Source organism: Carcharhinus amblyrhynchos, chromosome 28 (assembly GCF_965287045.1).
Source record: "Carcharhinus amblyrhynchos chromosome 28, sCarAmb.v2.hapA, whole genome shotgun sequence".
Classification (NCBI taxonomy): Eukaryota; Metazoa; Chordata; class Chondrichthyes; order Carcharhiniformes; family Carcharhinidae; genus Carcharhinus; species Carcharhinus amblyrhynchos.
Genome location: NC_137351.1, coordinates 9,920,402 through 9,942,265, shown reverse-complemented (window position 1 = coordinate 9,942,265; position 21,864 = coordinate 9,920,402). Strand labels below are relative to the sequence as shown.

Genomic DNA, 21,864 nt, shown 5'->3' with positions numbered 1-21,864 from the left:
TCCACTTTCCTATCTGATCCCCACATCCCTTGATTTCCTTAGAGTCCAAAAGCTATTGATCTTGACCTTCAATCCTGAGCACCTCCAGCCTCTGGGACAAACAATTCCAAACACTCACAATGTTCCGAGTGAAGAAAGTTCCCCTTGTTTCAGTCAGAAATGATCGTATTCTTATATCCCCAGACTATCCCTCTGGTTTTAGGATCTCGGCATCTGCTCTGTCAAGCCCTCTCAGAAACATATGAACAGAATAGAACCACTATAGTGCAGAAGGAAGCCATTCAGCCCATTGAGTCTGCACCGATGCTCTAACAGAGCATTTTACCCAGGCCCATCCCCCTTACTCACTTAACCACACTCATTTACCCCACTAATCCCCCTAACGTACAAATCTTGGAACGCTCAAGGACAATTTAGCATGGCTAATCCACCTAACCAGCGCGTCTCTTGGACTGTGGGAGGAAACTGGAGCACCTGGAGGAAACCCATGCAGACACAGGGAGAACGTGCAGACTCCACACAGACAATGACCCAAGCTGGGAATTGAACCGAAGATCCCTGGCACTGTAAGGCAGCAGTGCTAACCACTGTGTCACTGTGCCGCCCATATATTTCAACGAAAGCACCTTTCATTCTTCTGTAACCCAGGACTGATAGATCCATTCTGCTCAAATTAACTTGGCATGATCATTTTATGCAAATTTACTCACTGAACGGCCTTAATATTTAATTTATACATTTTGGGTTCTTTTGCACTTGCCAAGGAGGCAGAGTAATAGTCTTTTCTCCTGCCAATACTTCCAATTTGACCCAAAGTGAAGCTTCAAAACGATCCTTGAATGTTAGATAACTTTTTCTTGTGCCAGAGTTACACACTTCATTTTCAGGATGACGCGAAAGAATTCTCCCAGCCCACGGTGAGTTTGATGGTGAGTGGGTAGGTGCAGAGAATCTGGTGAGACCCAAATAGTTGGAACCCGCCAGTGTAAAGTTAATTAGAATTCTCCCTGTGGCAGGCTAATGGTGAGTTGATCTCCCAGTAGCGAGTTAATGGTGAGTCAATCTTCCTGCTGGCTGGAAGCATGGACAACATTTACACCTCATGAATGCTCCTTAAAACAGCATCTCGTCAGCGTTCCAATCTTGTGCCATGTCAGTGGGAAATCACTCTGGTGTCAAACCCGATTGCTAAAGAATGGCGTACACAAGACGGTCCTCAATTGGCAAGAGACTCAGGGGTGAGTGCAACATCTTTCTGCCACAGTGCTGCGTTGTTCTTGATGCGCTGTTCACTGCTCTGCCAGGGCAGACCAGCTCCTGCCTCTATCTCCATGCCAACCTCGTCTTCATGGCAGCACCATGCTGCTGGACCCATGGACCTTCCGGTGTCGAGTTGGACCAGTACAGCACCTGGGGTTGGGGAACATGGTGCTATCCAGATAGTCACTGTTATGCGGCACGAGGGGGGTGTCTCCTTCCCCTGGTGCTGCGTAGCAGTGTCTATCTGGGACAGCACGGTGCTGTGGGACTCATGATGCCATGCAACAAAGGTCTGAAGTTTGACCAGGAGTGAAATGCGAGTTGAGGTGGGTTGAGGTGTGGTATGCTGACAAAGCCAGAGGGGTGGCAATATGGGAGGAGGACTGTGCAAGGAGGGGGGAGGGTTGGATGATGGATCACAATGGCAGTCAGCGGGGCATGGAGGTAGATGAAGAAGATAAGTGATGGAAGGCAGAAGGAAGACTGAGGGGAGAGGAGCTGGACCCTGACAAGGATGCATGAAAAGCTCAGAGACAAAGGGATAACACATCCCTTAACGTATCAAAGGAATAACACATGGACAGGAACGCACAAAGAATCCAGAGGTGGTGGGTAGATATCCCAGTGGGATATGGGTGCCTCGCAGGTGATGGGCTCGGGAGAGGTGGTTGAATCCAGGAACAGACTTTCTCTTAAGGCTGCTAGCTTTCTCTGCTGCATTGACACCATCCTGAACTGTCTAGTGATGACAAATGGGCCAGGATCAGTGTTGGACTGGTGTTTAAATATGGCAGCAGGATCTGTGAACCCACCAACTGATAACAGGCAGACGAATCAGCTGCTGGCCTGCCAGGAGGGTCAGAGGGGAGTGTGCCAGTGCGTAAGCAAAGAGGTTCCAAGCACAGAATCTGCCTTGGGATCATGCCATTCTGGTCAGTGGGATAGGCATCGCTGGAGCTTCCTTGCACTTACTTACTCCCAGATTGGGAGAATTCCATTCCATATCTCGAGTAACTTTCTGAATGAGAATAAACATTTCCAATCTTGTCCATAACAACAACCTGTATTTATATAGTGCCTTTAACGTCATAACATGTCCCCAACTGCTTAATGGGAACATTATCAAATGAATCTTGGCACCAATGGATGACCAAAACCTTGGTCAAAAAGTTAGATTTTAAGGAACTTCTTCAAACAAGGAGACAGAGATAAAGATGTTGATGGCTTCAGGGTGGAATTTCGAACGTAGGCAGCTTTTTTTTATTAACTTGTAGGTCATGGGTGTCATTAGCTGGTCAGCATTTATTGCCCATCCCTAGTTGCCCTTGGAGGGCAGTTGAGAGTCAACCAGATTGCTATGGAGTCACATGTAGGCCAAACCAGATAAAGATGGCAGATTTCCTTCCCTAAAGGACATTAGTAAGTCAGATGGGTTTTTCTGACAATCAACAATGGTTTCAAGGTCATTGGTAGATTCTTAATACCAAATGTTTTTTAAATGAATTGAAATTTCACCATCTACCATGGTGGGATTTGAACCCACGTCCCCAGAACATTAACTGAGTTTCTGGATTGATAGTCTAGCAATAATACCACTGGGCCATCACCCCACTTAAGGGCAGGGCGTGAAGACAGAGCTACTGAAGCAATGTAATGGGTGTTTCAGTGGCTGCCACTGAGGGACACAGTGATCCCAGATGGTGAAGGATACAGTCAGGACCAACCCAACACTACCTTGTCTCTCATTATCCTGGTGTTAATGCTCAACATCAGCCTCAAACCCCCCACAATCCTATCGATATATCCTTCTTTTCCTTTCAACCTGTCACTATCAGCTTTCCATGAAATGTATGCCTGTTATTCACCATGGTTGCTGTAAGTAGCAGCAGGTTTATTGAGATTTATTTTATTTTACAGTGTTATTGTCTCGCAATGTTGGCACCTATCAGCTGTGGGAGTACCTCTTTACAACAAGACCTGGCATTGGTTGGATTTATGGAACATCTTCCATTACTGGAGTAATCCTGCAGCTTCTGATCATTTTGATGTTAATCTGTTCGAGTACATTTGTTCGCAGGAGCGGACACTTTGAGGTACAAGAAACTGCAGTCAGTATTCTTTAATAATCAGGTTTAGTAATCATTCGGTTTAATAATCAGGAACAGTAATTTGTTTTTTGCTTTTTGTTGGTACCTTTTGCTACTTTAATTCTAATCAAAAAAGCCAATTCAAAGTAAGTTTGATCATGGTCCCCAATTGAGGCATGAACCAGATCCAAGCTGAGAATACAAGACATTGCATCCTATCTTGGGCTTGACTAAAGAAGGTCTAAGCTGACAGGATGAGGCATTGCACCCCGTCCTGGGCCTGATCTAATGCTTCACCTTAGCCCAAAGGCTGAGGTGGCTTTGAAAAGTTGCATCAGGTAAAGCCTTGGTTTAACCTCAGTGGCTACCCTGATCCTTTACTCTACCCTAGCTTACACAAATGACCATCGCAGGCGTCAGCATCCCCCCAGTGCAATGGGCTGACCTGTCCCCCTGCTTGATCATGGTTTCACCCATGCCAGTAATGTCAGACCATTGAAGTGAGCGAGTCAATTTAAGACGGGAAGGAGAGGGCTGTTTGACTCACGGGGGTTCCCCATTACATTTTGGAGATTATTCCTGTCCAAGTGCTTTGTTCCCACTCTTCCACTGTGTCACATTGTGGACTGCAAGCAAAGTGTCCAGTGTGAACTATACTCTTCTGTTCAAACAGTCACTTTCCCATATCATGGGGCTTTAACAAACACACTCTTCCCCTCGGACTAAAGCAATAACAGATAATGAGAGCAACTAATGAGGGCACCTTGTCGGTGGCACAGTGGTTAACACTGCTCCAGGAACCTGGTTCAATTCGTTTCTTGGATCACTGGCTATGTGGAGTCTGCACATTCTGCAAATGTCTGCATGGGTTTCCTCTGAGTGCTCCGGCTTCCTCCCACAAACTGAAAGGCATGCTGGTTAGGTGAATTGACCATGCTCCCTTAGTGTACCCAAACAGGTGTCGGAGTGTGATGACTAGGGAATTCTCACAGTAACTTCATTACATTAGTGCCTACTTGTGGCACTAATAAATAAACTTTAATCCAGACAATACTTACTAACCGTCAATGAATCGCAAGGGAATAAATGATGGCAAGTTATTTGCTGTGGCAGATGAACACCCACACTGAAGAGATGCTTGCAATCTTTGTGTATCTCTGTAAATCTCCTCCTTTCATCCCAAAGTCTAGACTTTGCACCCCTGATGCTGCTTGGTCTCACTACTCAATCCCTGAATTCATAGAATCATAAAATCCAAACAGCGCAGAGGAGGCAATTCAACCCATCAAGCCTGCAAGGACAACAATCCCACCCTATTCCTGCAGCCTCACATATTTATCCTGCTAATTTCCCTGACACTACGGGGCAATTTAGTGTGGCCAATCAACCTAAATTATGGCCAAAATTCTCCCATCCCACCCGCCACTGGAATTCTAGCGGACAGGAAGCGGACCAAGTAAAGATCCATTGAAGTCAGGCAGGAATCCTGGGATTTCAGATGAGCATGGCTGGAGAATCCCGCCCTATATACACATTGCCTGCTGGTGAAATACCCACTTTCTCTCTGCCTATCAGATTGTCAGCATAGTTAGGTATGTACCAGCTGCTTCGGGAATTGTTTGAAGGGCATTGTATAAGCTGGACAACAACCTGGCTACGTGCAATAAGCAACAAAAGTTACTGGGATGGTTCTTTCTAAAGACAACCCAATTCCAATAGCTTATCAAGCAGTGAACTGTACACCTGGGTACATAACACAGAGGGGTTGTGTCAAATAGTCGTTACTGTCTGTTACAGATACTGATTGCGTTGTACAAGTTATACAAAAGTTTGAAGTTTACTTATTAGTCACAAAAAGGCTCACATTAACACTGCAATGAAAGTTACTGTGAAAATCCCCTAGTTGCCACACTCTGGCGCCTGTTCGGGTACACTGAGGGAGAATTTAGCATGACCAATGCACCTAACCAGCACATCTTTGGACTATGGGAGGAAACCGGAGCACCTGGAGGAAAACCACGCAGACTCGGGGAGGATGTGCAGACTCCACACAGACAGTGACCTAAGCTGGGAATCGAACTCGGGTCCCTGGCACTGTGAGGCAGTAGTGCTAAGATGTTGCAGAATAATCTGAGCACTAAACAGTTTTTATAGAGTCTGATTCCACTGGATTACTGCATCTAGTAAAGGCATGTACATATTTACCGTGATTGACAGGTTTAGATCAGTATTCACAAACCTGTACACATCTTCTGTGTGACCAGCTGGTAACCATGACATTGACTGGACATTTCTTGACACCGAATTGGGTTCTATTGTTTGCACTTCCAAAGTTGCTAACCCCATCCCATATCCCTCTATTCCAGGTGTTTTATTGGACCCACTTGAGCTACATTTGGGTCTGGGCTCTGTTAATCCTTCATGGTTCCAACTTCTGGAAGTGGTTTGTGGCCTCAGGATTCTTGTTCCTTATGGAAAAAATAGTCGGAATCGCAGTTTCGCGAATTGGTGGCACTCAGGTCGTGGAGGTCAACTTGCTGCCGTCAAAGGTGAGCGATACTGCTGTGCGTGTTCACACTGGTGACTGAGTGAATGGATAGACCGATAGATAGCGGGTCCTTCCTTCAAATGGACCGTGAGACCAATGCAAAATGCTGCAGGTGCTGGAAATCTGAAATAAAAACAAAAAGAAAATGCTGGAAATACTCTGCAACTGATGAAAGGTCATGCCAGTTTGAAATATTAACTCCATTTCTCTCTACAGAAGCTTCTTGATTTATCTCATACTTGCTACTCTTTTCAACCTAGGGTAATGCGACCTGAAGGTGTGTTTGGGTTCTCACTAAAGAAGATAGACAGACAAAATGTTGTGGCCTGCCCTTTCCTGCTGTTGAAGTCAATATGGAAAAGTGACTTAAAATTAATTTTATGGGACTAATATTTAAATTTCTCTGCCATTTACTGGCCAATTCTTCTCGTGGAGCCTTCAAATGGATCCCTCCGTGATCGAGGATTGTTCCATTTGAGGAAAGTAGCAAAAAAAACTTCTATATATTGGGGTGGCATGGTGGCACAGTGGTTAGCACTGCTGCCTCGCAGCGCCAGGAACCTGAGTTCAATTCCAAGCTCAGGTCGCTGTCTGTGTGGAGTTTGCACATTCTTCCTGTGTCTGCATGGGGTTCATCCCACAGCCCAAAGATGTGTGGATTAGGTGGATTGGCCATGGTAAGTTGCCTCTTAGTGTCAGGTGGATTAACAGGGTAAATATGTGGGGTTACGGGGATGGGGCCTGGGTGGGATTGTGGATGGTGCAGACTCGTTGGGTCAAATAGCCTCTTCTGCACTGTAGGGATTCTATGGTTCATATATCATAGAATCAGAGTCAATGGGCTACTTGTGCTCCTATGTCTTAAGATCCTGTGGTCAGACTGTCTATATTAGAAACTCGTATGAGGAATGGCTGAGGACTCTGGGTCTGTACTCGTTGGAGTTTAGAAGGATGGGAGGGGATCTTATTGAAATTTATAGTACACTGCGAGACCTGAATTGGGTGAACATGGAGAGGATGTTTCCTTTAGTAGGAAAAACTAGAATCAGAGGGCACAACCTCAGGCAAAGGGACAATCCTGTAAAACAAAGATGAGGAGGAATTTCTTCAGCCAGGGAGTGATGAATCTGTGGAACTCTTTGCCGCAGAAGGCTGTGGAGGCCAGGTCATTGAGTGTCTTTAAGCCAGAGATAGAAACGTTCTTGATGAATAAGGAGTTCAGGGGTTATAGGGAAAAGGCAGGAGAATGGGGATGAGACAAAATGTCAGCCATGAGTGAATGGCAGAGCAGACTCGATGGGCCGAGTGGCCTAATTTTGCTCCTATGTCTGATAGTTTTATACTCTTAATCCACCCGGCATTATTTTAAGATGGGGGCAAGGGATTTTGAGATCTGAGGAAAGCTGGTTTTCACCCAGAGGGTGGTGGGAGTCTGGGATGCATTGCCTGGGAGGATAATTGGGCGGGGGGGGGGGGAGGTGGCGGTGGCGCGGGTGGGGGTGGAATCCTCACAACCTTTAAAAGTACGTGGGTGAGCACTTAAAATGTCATAACATTCAAGGCTACGGGCCAAGTGCTGGAAAGTGGGATGAGTGTGGATTTAGTGTAGTTTTGTCGGTGCAGACTCAATGGGCCTCTTCTGTAGAATGTGACTGCGTGGGCACGATCTTACTGGCTGTTCACGTCCCATGCTGCAAGCAAGGATGGAGAATTTAGCGCTCAGCCAAATCTCCATTCACTGCAGCGAGACCAGAAAACCCCACCGACACGAGTGGCTGGAAGATTCCACCCCATCACTCCTTGAATTCAGGTGCTGGGAAAGAGTGGCAAGTGGCATATACCAGAAATTAAAAACAGACTACCTAATTCAGCAGCTGCCAAGACAAATCTGCTCAGTAGGTAGCAATATTACTTAAATTTGGCTTGATTTATTATTGTCACAGGTATTAACATACAGTGAAAAGTACTGTTTCTTGCACACTATGCAGACAAAACATCCCATTCACATAGAAGGAGAGGGGCGGGTGCACAATGTTGTGTTATAGTCATAGCTAGGGTGTAGAGAAAGCTCAACTTAATGTAAGATAGGTCCATTCAAAAGGGAAGAAGCTGTACTTGAGTCAGTTGGCGTGTGGCCTCAGACTTTTGTACCCTTTCCCGACAGAAGAAGGTAGGAAAGAGAATGTCCGAGGTGCGTGGGATCCTTAATTATGCCGGCTGCTGCTTCGAGACAGTGGGAAATGTAGATAGAGTTAATGGATGGGAGGCAGATTTGTGTGATGGACTGGACTTCATTCATGACCCTTTGTTATTTCTTGTGATCTTGGACAAAGCAGGAGCCAGACCAAACTGTGGTACATTCAGAAAGGATGCTATCTATGGTGCATTGCTTCTGGGTCAGGTGTTTGTGCCTCGGCTGTCACTCCAGTGCCACAATACAAATGTGTGTTTCACAAATTAGGCAACTATTGTGTGTTACAGATTACAGATTGTGTTGTGCAAGTTACATCACGCTTGTATCATGGAAGTATTAAAGTATAACTATTTTATTGTGATACCGTACCTCAATACAAACACTGGTCGCCATCCTTTCCCTTCTGGATCCTCCTCTTGTCCACAAACAGCTCTGTCTGGGGGAAAACCCAGCTCTTAAGTAAAGGCTTCAATGAGCATCAGCTGCTCTCAACTCACTCTGAAGCAAGGTCTGGTTTACTCTTAAATGGGCCTGCATTTCTAACGTTGTCAAGGGTGCGATATTAAAGTGAGTCAATGTGAGAAGCAATTGGAAATATTTTGATGCTAATGAACTTTGTTATAAGTACATGCGTCAGAAGTCTCACAACGCCAGGTTAAATTCCAACAGGTTTATTTGGAATCACGAGCTTTCAGAATGCAACTCCTTCATCAGGTGAGTGGGGGTAGGTTCACAAACACGGTAGATATAGACAAAGACACTATTACATGATAATTACAGGTTGGAATGTGAAGAATGGTTGGAATGCGAGTCTTTACAGGTACAAACAGTGCGCATGGAGAGAGGGATAATCACAGGTTAAAGAGGTGTGAATTGTCTCAAGCCAGGATAGTTAGTAGATTTTATAAGCATATTTATTTTTTGTCTAGTTGTTTGGTTTATGTTAATCTAACATTGGCTCAGCCAATTCTGACCCAACTCTCAGTGTTTGGTTTTTAATTGTTTCGCCTCAGTAGCTATAAGACTCCCTTGCAGTGACTAAGATTCATCATTATCCACTGTTGTACAAGGCTGGCCAAATTCACATTTGCAGTGAAAATACATTTTGTTTCCAGTCCCTTCCAGGTACTCTGTTGCCTGGTCACTGACTCCATCCCTCTTACTGGCAACTGAGGCTCCACCAGCTCATTCAAACTTTTCTCTCAATTTTGAACCCCAGAAGAGCTTCCAATAACATAATCACAAGGTATTATATTCATAATTCATAGAATCCCTATAGTGCAGAAGGAGCCCATTCGGCCCATCAAGTCTGCACCAACTTTCCAACAAAGCATCTTACCTTGGCTCTATCCCCATAACCCCATGTATTTACCCTGCTAATCCCTCTAACCTACACACCTTTGGACACTAATGGGCAATTCAGCATGGCCAATGCACCTCATCTGCACATCTTTGGAGTGTGGAAAACTAGAGCACCCAGAGGAATCCCAAGCAGACACGGGGAGAACATACAAACCCGCACAACAGTCACCCAAGGCTGGAATTGAACCTGGGTCCCTGGCGCCGTGAGGCAGCAGTGCTAACCACTGTGCTTCTGTAGTGTCCTTGTAGATCTCCATCTGCTTTTCTTTTGGAAGAAAGATGTTGCATTTACCCTGCTATCTGTTCATGTTCTTCCTTCGTGTTGATAGACTTCTTCCCAAACTTTCCTCTGCTGGCTTGCAGCTGGCCCTTTAATTGGCTGCAGATGCCTCAGATTTGCCCTAGCAGTTGACTTTCCTGTCCCAGTCTCTGCTGAGGGGCCACTGAGAGTCAGAGGGAAAAGAATCCAAATTAGGCCACCCACAGGAGATGCACCGGATTCGGTGGCAGAGGTTGTGGGGGGAGGGAGAATAACCAATCTCACCCAAGTTAGCCCAGCATGATGCCAGGTCCACAGTAGATATCGTTCCTGGGGCTGGATCATCAACTCTGTCAGAGCCACAGTCAAAGGCAGGCAGCTGTGGGATTCCGTGCCATCGACCATCATTCTAATTCCTCGGCCATATCTCATCCTTGGGCCATTTTCCCCGAGATATGATGTGGGGAGCAGCAGGCTACAACAGTGGGTAGGCCTGGAGGCCTGGCAGAGAGCAGCAGCAACCACAAGCCATTCAGTGGACAGGTTTTCCCTCCACTGTGTGGCCCTAGCCACACAAACAATTCTGAATTTCAAGTTTGATAAAGTTGGAGAAAGCTTGCCTCCATTTTGGAGCGGCCCCTCCCTCCCTTACCTACCATGGCATCTGCTGCTGCTCCTAAGCTGGACAGCTTCTGACTTGCCTTCCAGTTTCTAGAGTCTGCCTGTCGTCCATAATTGGACAATTAGCCTGTCCTCTGGCCATTAGTTGGTCTCTTTGGGGAAAGTGACTGTCCTCCCGCAGACAGTGTGGGTTTTGGAGCCCCATTTGAATCTGACAGTGGGGTTCAGAAGCCCACAGAGAAAAATCCCATGTGAAGTTTTCAATCAATTGTGCCAAGTAGACACTAAAAGCAATTGACATCTGTATATGAAATTATATGAAAATATCTTTCTTAATATTCAGGTTACCCATCTAGTTATCAAGCGATCACCATTCTTTCACTATAAGCCAGGAGATTACGTGTACGTCAACATCCCAGCAATAGCCAAGTACGAGTGGCATCCATTTACAATCAGCAGTGCTCCGGAACAGCAAGGTATGATGGGAGTAATGGTAAGCCATCTGTTGTATCGGTGGGTCGAGAGTGGGTAGAGAAGGCATCAAGATGACTCAAGTGACATTTCCAAAGTTTTGAAGAGAACTGACAAAAATTGATCAAAGATGTGCAGGTTAGGTGGATTGGCCGTGCTAAATTGCCCCTTTGTGTCAGAGGGATTAGCAGAGTAAATACGTTGGGTTATGGAGGTAGGGCCATGATAAGATTTTTGTTAGTGCATGCTTGATAGGCTGAATGGCCTTCATCTGCACTGTAGGATATTCGATGATTCCATGAACTTGATCACTATGACAAAGGGTTCAAATACCAGGGGATAGAAAAGAAATAACAATTTAAGAGTAGGAACATAAGAACATAAGAAATAGGAGCAGGAGTAGGCCATCTAGCCCTTCAAGCCTGCCCCGCCATTCAATAAGATCATGGCTGATCTGTTGTGGCTCAGTTCCACTTTCCCGCCCTCTCCCCATAACCCTTAATCCCCTCTCTTATCAAGAACCCATCAACCCGCTTCTTAAAAATATTTAGCGAGGCAGCCTCCACCACTTCAACGGGCAGAGAATTCCAGAGATTCACCACCCTTTGAGTGAAGAAGTTCCTCCTCAACTCCGTTCTAAACCGCCTCCCCTTTATCTTGAGGCTGTGCCCCCTAGTCCTACTGTCTTTTTTGAGCGGGAAGAGTCTCTCCACCTCTATCCTATCCATCCCATTCATCATCTTATACGTCTCAATGAGATCTCCCCTCATTCTTCTAAACTCTAACGAGTACAAGCCTAGTTTATTCAGCCTCTCCTCATAGCTCAACCCCCTCAACTCCGGTATCAGCCTAGTAAACCTCCTCTGCACTCCCTCCAAGGCCAAAATATCCTTGCGCAGGTGCGGCGCCCAAAACTGCACACAGTACTCCAGCTGCGGCCTCACCAATGCCCTACACAGCTGCAGCAAGACCTCCCTACTTTTATATTCAATCCCCCTCGCTATGAAGGCCAGCATCCCATTCGCCTTCCTGACCACCTGCTGCACCTGCAAGCTGGGTTTTTGCGACTCATGCACAAGGACCCCGAGGTCCCTCTGCACCGTCGCCTGCTGCAGTTTTTCGCCACGTAAGTAATAGTCCTTCCTACCATTCTTCCTACCAAAGTGGACCACCTCACACTTGCCAACATTAAATTCCATTTGCCATTTCCTGGCCCATTCGCCCAGCCTATCTAGATCCTTCTGCAGACTCTCCACACCCTCCGCACAATTTGCCTTTCCCCCAATCTTGGTGTCATCAGCAAATTTCGACACCCTACACTCGGTTCCCTCCTCCAGATCATCTATATAAATGGTAAATAGCTGAGGCCCCAGCACCATGTTTGAAGAGTGGAAGTTCTTTCAAGCATGATGGACTGAAATAAATTTCCAGGAAAGGGTAATTTGTGGGTTCAAGATGCAATGGGATTTGTTGCTGAAGAGATAAGATTGAAAGATTAAAAGAGGAAAAGTTAAACTGAACTGACCTGTTAAAAAGGAAAATGCTCAAAGGGCCATATATATATATTCTGTCTAAAAAACACCCTGCTCCAATTTGCATCTTATGCCAATTATTGTGCGACATGGTGGCACAGTGGTCAGTACTGCTGCCTCACAGTGCCAGGGACCCTAGTTTAATTCCAGCCTTGGCTTACTGTATGTGTGGAGCTTGCATGTTCTCCCTGTATCTGTGTGGGCTTCCTCCAAAGATGTGGAGGTTGGGTTGATTGGCCATACTAAATTGCCCCTTAGTGTCAGGGGGATTAGCAGGGTGAGTACTAGGGATTGGTTGGAATTGTTGGTGCAGGCTCGCTGCCTCCTTCAACACTGTAAGGGGCCTATGATTATTTTCCTATCTTCTACTCAACCGATTAAAAAATAATATTGATGTGCGCCTTCAGGTGCTGGACAGTTTATGTAAGGACCATGTATTCTTTTATATCTCGTCTATGTGCGATGAACAGGTAAAACCATCACCAAGTTAAAATTATCACTCAGTTTAAAATCGTAGTATCCACTTTGTATTATCAAAAGGCAACTGATATTGTGACATATAAAAGTTATTACAGAAGATAAGAGATCATGCTGTTGGGGAAATGTATTAGCACGATGGAAAGTTGGCTAACTGACAGGAAGCAGATAGTTGGGATAAATGGCAAAGTATAAAATTTAAGATTTTTAAAGTTTATTTATTAGTGTCGTATGTAGGCTTACAATAACACTGCAATGAAGTTACTGTGAAAATCCACAGTTGCCACACTCCGATACCTGTTCGGATATACTAAGGGAGAATTTAGCATGGCCAATACACCTAACCAGTACATCTTTGGAAGGACTTTGGGAGGAACTTGGAGAATCTGTAGGCCCACACAGACACAGGGAGAACGTGCAGATTCTGCACAGACAGTGACCCAAGCCAGGAATCAATCCCAGGTCCCTGGCCCTGTGAGGCAGCAGTGCTAACCACTGTATGTGAAATGCCACAGAGATCAGTGCAGGGGCCCCGGCTATCTCAGTGGGCCACAAGATTGAAATTGGGCTTGTTCATGGTCTTTTGGCTAAGATCAAGATCAGATCAACCCAAGATGTGGCAATGCCTTATTTTGTCAGCTTGGATCTTGTCTGTCTCCCTTGTGGGGATGTGGAGATGCCGGCGTTGGACTGGGGTAAACAAAGTAAGAAGTCTGACAACACCAGGTTTAAGTCCAACCGGTTTAATAAATCAGTTGGATTTAAACCTGGTGTTGTCAGACTTCCCTTGTGGGGACCATGAATTGGATTCAATTGGATTTTGAATTTGGTTTTTGGAAAAGTAAGGAATGGATTTGGGTTTGCCCCGGTCCACTCTGAGCATTGGCTTTGTAACGTTAAGGATGGAGTAACACCTTTTAAAATTATTGTTCTATAACTATGATCCCATGAACAAGTTTTAAGTTTATTTTAAAGTTTATTTTATCAGTGTCACAATTAGGCTTACATTAACACTGTAAAGAAGTTACTGTGAAAATCCCCTGATTCTAACCAAATCTATGAATACTTCAATATGATTAAACACATTTAATTCACTCTGATTATTTCATAATGAGTTACAGAAGCTGCCTCATCATTTATATATTGATAGAACTATCATCAACTTCATATGGTAAAAACAAAAGAAATATTTATGCACATCTCTCACAGTTAATGTTGTGAGCAATCAGCACACACCTCACTTCACTTGCCCTTGCTTTACATGCGAATCACTTCAATCAGAGCAGTAGAAAAAAAACTACATGGATGGAAATCAGCAGAATGTGACAACCCCTGTACCTGGGCAATGGCCAACAAAATGTCTCCTGGACCACACTCAGAACCCAGGTGGGCTGCAGGTTGCCCACCACTGTCTCTACAGAAGGAACTCTTCAAATGCAAACAATAAAAATATAACAAAACATACTCCAACTTATAAATCAAAGAAAGAGTTTAATAAAGAAACTTCATTACTCCAAACTTGGGGCCTCACCCCGGGCCAATCCAAGCTCCCCACAATTCCCAACAGGTTCTTATTTATAGTGCGTCAGCTGGTCAGCTGACCATCACATCTTTCTGTAATTGGTTCCATGATTAGCTGACCCTTACAGCTTGTTACCATTGGTCACATTATATCCAATGCAAAGTTGTCACCGGTTACTTTCTAACAACTACTTGAAGCTTCAGGGCGTGATCTTACCAGCCGTCCATGCCCCATTCTCGCTGCAGCGAAGCATTTGGGACTCAACCAAATCTCTGTTCACTGCAGCGGGATCAAAAAATTCACCGGTGTGAACAGCAGAAAGATTCCAGCCTTCCTTTTAATACTAAATATCAAGAAGGGAGAGAGGAGATCTGATTGGGGTATATGAAAGTTTAAAAGGGATTGATAGAGTAAATGTAGACCAAATGTTTCCTCTTATGGGACAATCTAGATCAAGAGGTCACAGCTCCAGGTTGAGAGGCGGTAGATTTAAAACTGAAATGAAGAAGAATTACTTGCAGAGGGTGGTGAATTTGTGGAACTTGCTGCCCCATAGCGCGGTGGAGTCTGAATCTTTATTGAAAGACTTCAAGAAGGAGATAGATATATTTCTAATTAAAAAAAGGGGAAGAGGGATATGGGAATGGGTGGAGAGGTGGATTTGAGACCAGGGAGAGATCAACCATGATCTGATTGAATGGCGGGGCAGGCTCGGAGGGATGAATTTGCCGACTTCTACTCCTAATCCCTATGTTCCTATAACGGTGAGTTTGTGACAGTTCATTCACTGGACTCTGAATCATGTGCAAAGAGTGACATCTGGTGGCACACGTTTATTGAATCATCCCTTTCGCAGAAGGAAGGAAGATGTTTGTGATGTTTACACTTGTTTTAATCTGCAGACACTATCTGGCTTCATGTCAGGTCCCTTGGCCAATGGACCAACCAACTCTATGAATACTTCCGACAGTCGGAGCTACTGGACAATGAACCAAAGCGGTTGACAAAAAACCTGAGGAACAAGAAACACCTGATGTGTGCTCAGGTCCGTCCTTCTGTTTTTGTTGCTTTTATCAGTGAACTTGCTCCTCGCTGTATATATAAAATCCTGGTTTTATAACTGAAGTGATAACAGGTTGATGCCATTTTCCAAAGTTGACAATTTTTTCATGATTGATGTAACCACTTCCCATATTGGGCAGCATTTTATGGCTTCGCTCATCCCGAAATCGTAAAAACTCACCTGAGATCAACAGACCTTCTCATGCTCTGCCCCTCGCCCACTCCAATTCACATGGTGGGTGGGACACTAAAATTTCAGCGATTGATTCTGACCTGGGCAACTTTATGCTGGGATTTAAGCTTGGCAAACCCATAAAACCATAGAATAGAATCGTAGAATCCCTACAGTATAGAAGGAGGCCATTCAGCCCATCGAGTCTGCATTGAACACAATCCCACCCAGCCCCTATTCTCGTAACCTCACATATTAATCCTGCCAATCCCCCTATCACTAGGGTCGATTTATCATGGTGAGTCAAACTAACCTGTACATCTTTGGTCTGTGGGAGGAAACCGGAGCACCCGGAGAAAACCTACACAGATATGGGGAGAATGTGCAAACTCCACAAAGTCAGTTATCTGAGGCCGGAATTGAACCCGGGTCCCTGGTGCTATGAGGCAGCAATGCCACTTTGTCACCGTATTATGGCTGCTACCATTAACCTTGCATTGGACTTAACTGAAACTTTCCAGGATAAGTATTCCAAATCTAATGGATCACAAATCCTGTACCTACCAATTATTGCATTTACTAACTCTTAACTCAGTGTATAGCAATCTTGTGGTGGAGTGGATTCGTGTCCCTGCCTCTGAGCCAGAAGATCCAGGTTTGAGTCCCATCCCAGAACTTGATGGCTGAGGAAGGTGCGTTTGTAACACGGCCAAACAGGTTGAGTGTCAACCTGCAAAATCCTTCCAAACACGCCATTGGCTGGCGGTCAGCCAGGTTAGATGTGGCGTGGCGCTCCTCAAACTATAAGTCTCTGTGACAGGTTAGCCGCCTTTTCCAGGGACAGATGAAAGTTTGCTTTTGCGCACCACTATGTATGGGAACCCAGGGGTTTACTGATATTATACCTGGAGGAGATGGTCTGAGATCCAACAGAAGTGTACATTGACAAATTTGAACATCATCATTCCTCCGTCTCTGCCTTTCCAATGTCCTTCTGATATTTGGGAAAATAATCTTAAAGGAAAAATGTCCTGATTTTAGAAACGATGCAAAGCCAAGTGTCACAGCTATTCAATGTCCCTCCTATTGAGTTAGATGATAATTTCCATTTGCTAAACCTTCTGCTGAAGATGATTCTGTTCTGATTTTCGGAAATGGATTGTTCGGGACTGCCATCTGCTCAAGAGAGCCATAAAGGCCAGGAAGTTGCCACTGTTTCCCATGTGCTCCTAGGCAACAGCAGATTGAGGACTTGTGATGTGTCCTGACAAATTGTTTGAGTTTCAGACTTATTGGGGGCTAACTCTTGACTATGTGTAAATAGTGAGTGGGCAGCCTTTTTCACGTTGACTTCAGTGGAAATAAAAAATTGAGAGAGACCCATTTTACATCAATTACAGATATACCCCATGGTCTATATCATTATCCAGAGACTCAATCTGCTTCTAGTAACTTGATGTTTGAGTTATAAGGAGAGGCTGGATAGTCTGGGACTTTTTTCTGTGGAGTGTAGGAGGCTTAGGAGTGATCTTATATAGATCTATAAAATAATAAGGGGCATTCCTCAGTGAGATAGTCAATATCTTTTCTCAAAGGTAGGGGAGTCTAAAACTAAAGGGCGTAGGTTTAAGGTGAGAAGGGAGAGATACAAAAGGGTCCAGAGAGGCAACTTTTTCACAGAGGGTGGTGTGTGTCTGGACCAAGCTCAGTAAGAAGCCTCAAAGCACCAGATTAAAGTCCAATAGGTTTATTTGGTAGCTCAAGCTTTCAGAGCGTCGCTCGTTCTTCAGGTGAATGACACTCACCTGAAGAAGGAGTGACACTCCGAAAGCTTGTGCTACTAAATAAACCTGTTGGACTATAATCTGGTGTTGTGAGACTATTTATTGATCTTACCCCAGTCCAATGCTGGCATCTCTATATCATGGAACAAGCTGCCAGAGGTAGTAGTAGAGGCTGGTATGATTTTGTCTTTCAAAAAGTGTTTAGACAGTTGCATGGGTAAGATGTGTATAGAGGGATATGGGCCAAACGTGGGTAATTGGGACTAGCTTAGGGGTTAAAAAAGGAGCAACATGGACAAGTTGGGCTGAAGGGCCTGTTTCTATGCTGAAAACCTCTATGACTCTATGATCCTAACATGTAATGAACGCTACACTTGGCCTCCTTACAGTTACCTCTCATTCCTTCTCAGACTGCTTAGCTAAGGCTCTTCTCCTGCTTTTTGCTGTCACTAGGAGCACCTTCATAACTTGGCTGCTTCGAACGATTCAGTGGCGACCAGCAAGGAGGACATGGTGGAGCTGACATCATATAAACCCCACATGCGCTGTCAGAACGAGTCCTTGGATGATAACATTAAATTGGATGGTCTAGATGGTCCTCAGCTCAGGGAGGTATGAAGCAGACCTGGCTATAGAGGAATATGTCAATGGGATTAGATGATATTAGGGTGAAGGATTGGTGGGTGCCCATGTATGGAACAAAAATGGACATGGAACCTGAGGTGCCAAGTGATTGGTTTCTGTGTTGTACATTCTCTGTAATCAATACTGCGGAAAATCCAAGTTATAGAATCATTATTACTGCTCTTCTCTAATAACTCTCCAATGTTCCAAGATATTCTTAATGAATGTTAAGGGGGGGCAAGAGTTAATGGGAACCTGAGGAGCAACTTTTTTTACACAGAGGGGGTACGTATGTGGATTGAGCTGCTGGAGGAAGTGGTTGAGCCAGTGACATTGACAACATTTCATAGAATCATAGAAACCCTACAGCACTGAAGGCCATTCAGCCCATTGAGCACTGACCACAATCCCACCTAGGCCCTACCCCCATATTCCTACATATTTACCCACTAATCCCTCTAACCAACGCATCTCAGGACGCTAAGGGCAATTTTAGCATGGTCAATCAACTTAACCCGCACATCTTCGGATTGTGCGAGGAAACCGGAGCAGCCGGAGGAAACCTACGCAGACATGGGGAGAACGTGCAAACTCCACACAGACAGTGACCCAAGCCGGGAATTGAACCCAGGTCCCTGGAATGTGAAGCAGCAGTGCTAACCACTGTGCTACCGTGCCACCCATATTTAAAAGGCATTTGGACAAATATATGGATAGGAAAGGTTTAGAGGGATATGGGCCAAATGCAGGCAAATGGGGTTAGCTTAGATGGGCTTTTTGGTCAGCATGGACTAGTTTGGGCTGAAGGGCCTGTCTCCATGCCATAGATTCTATGATTCAATGTATAATAAGTATGGAGATAAAGGTGGATTTTTCTCGAAAGACAGGGACATGTATTTTTTAAGCTTTTTCATTGGCTGTGAGGCACTTTTGTGACAACTAATGGTCAAGTGAAGAACTATACAAATACAAGTCTTTCTTTACCAAAAAGATGTTCAGTATATTTCTGCCTGATATTAAACTCATGTCCTGCCCACCATATTGGAGGCTTGACGTACTGTCTAGACAACAGGTACTGGAATGACTCATTTCTAGGTCAAAGTATATTTGTAAGAATGTTTGTTACATTGAATGTTTTGCCAGTAAGGAAGACAGCTTTCAGGTGCAATCTTACAACCTCGTCCCGCCCAACTTACGTTGAGACAAGGTGGGAAGATCAGGCAGGAGGTGAAAATCGAGAAACACACCCTGGTTCTCACCTCTCCTGATCGTACTGGCACTGTTTTGCCAGTGAAAGCCAATTTAAATATTAAATATTGGTGGTGGCGATGGGGTGGGTGGGATATGGGAGAACGGCAAGGGTGGGGGGTTCAATCGGTGTACACTGGGAGATTGGGGCACCTGCGCAATGGCATCCATAAAACTTAGCAGTTGGCTTCCCCGGCGAGCTCAAACCCTCTGCCATTGCTGGTGAGAATTGCATCTTGGCACTTTTCTGCAGTAAGTGCCATAAGATTGCATTTTCAATCTCACCTGAGGAAGTAAGTCTGAAACGCTTCCATTTTCTCGCTCATTCAGCATTTAGGATTTATTCGGAAAATTCCACCCTCATCTTGAAATAAATATTTTAAAACTTACTACAAGTTTTTTTATTTATTAGTCACAAGTAGGCTTACATTCACACTGCAACAAAGTTACTATGAAAATTTCCGAGTTACCCCACTCCTGCGCCTGTTCGGGTACACTGAGGGAGAATTTAGCATGGCCAATGCACCATAACCAGCACATCTTTCAGACTGTGGGAGGAAACTGGAGCAATGGAGGAAACTCATGCAGACATGGGGAGAATGTGCAAACTCCACACAGACAGTGACCCAAACCTGGAATTGAAGCTGGGTCCCTGACGCTGAGAGGCAGCAGTGCTAACCACTGTGCCACCATGCCACCCCTAGAATGTTGGCTGCTTTAGTGAATGTCCCACTTGCAGCCCATTATTTGAATGAGTGAAGTTTTTTTGGCAGCTTCACTTTCTAATCAACTAGCAGCACCTTGTTACGCACCAGTTCACTGGGAGACTGCAGTGATTTAAGTATTTTCAGATGAAAAGGATAAAGAAAACCCACAGATGATGGAACACCTGAGGCTGGAGCCTGAACCACCACCAGGGCTAGGAATGAAGATGGACAGGAGGTTAAGATATCGAGCTGGCCTGTATGTCAGTTTCTCTGTGCCATCTCGCCTCCAGACTAAATTCCCAGAGGCAGAATGAAGGGTTTGCAGGTTGACATTGAGTACAGAAGTTGGGACATCTTGTTGAAGTTGATCAAGACATTGGTAAGGCTACACTTGGAATACTGTGTATAGTTCTGGTCACCCTGTTATAAAAAGGATATTATTAAACTATGAAGCGTGCTTAAAAGATTTACTAGGATGCTACTGGGTTTAAGTTATAAGAAGAGGCTGGGTAGATTGGGACTTTTTTCTCTGGAGGGCAGAATGCTGAGGGGTGATCTTATAGAGGTCTATAAAATAATGAGGGGCATAATATCTTTCCCCAAAAATAGGGGAGTCTAAAACTAGAGGGCATAGGTTTAAGGTGAGAGGGGAGAGATACAAAAGTGTCCAGTGCGACAGTTTTTTCACACAGAGAGTGATGAGTGTCTGGAATGAGCTGCCAGAGGTAGTAGTAGAGGCGGGTACAGTTTTGTCTTGTAAAAAGCATTTGGACAGTTACATGGGTAAGATGGGTACAGAGGGATATGGGCCAAATGCGGGCAATTGGGATTAGCTTGGTGGTAAAAACTGGGCGGCATGGACAAGTTGGGCTGAAGGGCCTGTTTCCATGCTGTAACCTCTATGACTGACTGTAAGATGTACCAGTCCTGATGTGATATTATTGACTCACTTGGAAACTTTGATCAGTACAAACTTTATTTAACAATACAGATTAAGGGGGATATTGAACGAGGTGTTCGGAATCACGAGGGGAAGGGAGAGGGTTTGGATGGGGTGAATGCGGAGAAAGTGTTTCCAGCGACACAGGTGACTCGGTAACCAGAGGGGACACAGATTGAAGAGAATCGGGAAAAGAACCGGGGTTGGGGGTGGGGGTGGTAGAATTATATTTTGACATACAGCGAGTTGTTGTGATCTGGAAGGTGCTGCCTGGAAGAGCGGTGAAAGCAGATTCAATAGGAACTTTCAAAAGGGACAATTGGAGAAGAACTGGAAGGGGGAAAATTTAAAGGGATAACGGGAGAAAGAGTGTGGGGACTAACTGGAGAGTTGTGCAGGTTTGGCAGATTGGCCATACTAAATTGTCCTTTAGTGTCCAAGGATAAGTAGGTTGGGGGGGGGATTAGCAATGGTAAATGTGTGGAGTTGTAGAGATAGGGTGGAGGGGAGGGCCTGGGTAGGATGCTGTTTGGGGCTAAAGGGATCTAGGGATATGGGGGGGAAGGTGGAATAAGGGTACTGATTTTCATAATCAGCCATGATCAAAATGAATGGCGGGGCAGGCTCGAAGGGCCAAATGGCCTACTCCTACTTCTAGTTTTTATGTTTCTATGACTCATCCGCCCTATAAATTGCAGCTTTTCTCTTTTTTTCAGTTATTGTTGCAAGTTGCTAATGATATAAATAAGTAGAAAAGAAAACATTAATTAATCTGGAACGTGGAGATGCCAGAGGCTGCCGAGATTGAAGCTTATTTGAAGATTTGTTAAATTTATCAGCCTTGCAGCGAAGCAACTTTATCTCCAACTGCACACTGTTCCTGTCTGGATTGACACCAGGAACTGCTTTCATGCCTGCATATTAATTATCATTCTTTATCTCCAGCGCATTTTTAATTAAGTTATCCCCCCTCGTTGTTGGAGCACTGCATGCC

General features: G+C 44.9%; 1 protein-coding gene across 1 annotated transcript in view; it reads left to right on the top strand.

Moving 5' to 3' along the window:
- nox5 (NADPH oxidase, EF-hand calcium binding domain 5) overlaps window positions 1-21,864 on the top strand; it is a 67,562-nt gene that overhangs the window by 16,456 nt on the left and 29,242 nt on the right. The window contains exons 6-10 of the mRNA XM_080213978.1: window positions 3,178-3,353; window positions 5,714-5,896; window positions 10,675-10,807; window positions 15,236-15,378; window positions 17,805-17,963. Of these exons, the coding sequence (XP_080070104.1) occupies window positions 3,178-3,353; window positions 5,714-5,896; window positions 10,675-10,807; window positions 15,236-15,378; window positions 17,805-17,963 (794 nt within the window). The remainder of the gene's footprint in view (window positions 1-3,177; window positions 3,354-5,713; window positions 5,897-10,674; window positions 10,808-15,235; window positions 15,379-17,804; window positions 17,964-21,864) is intronic.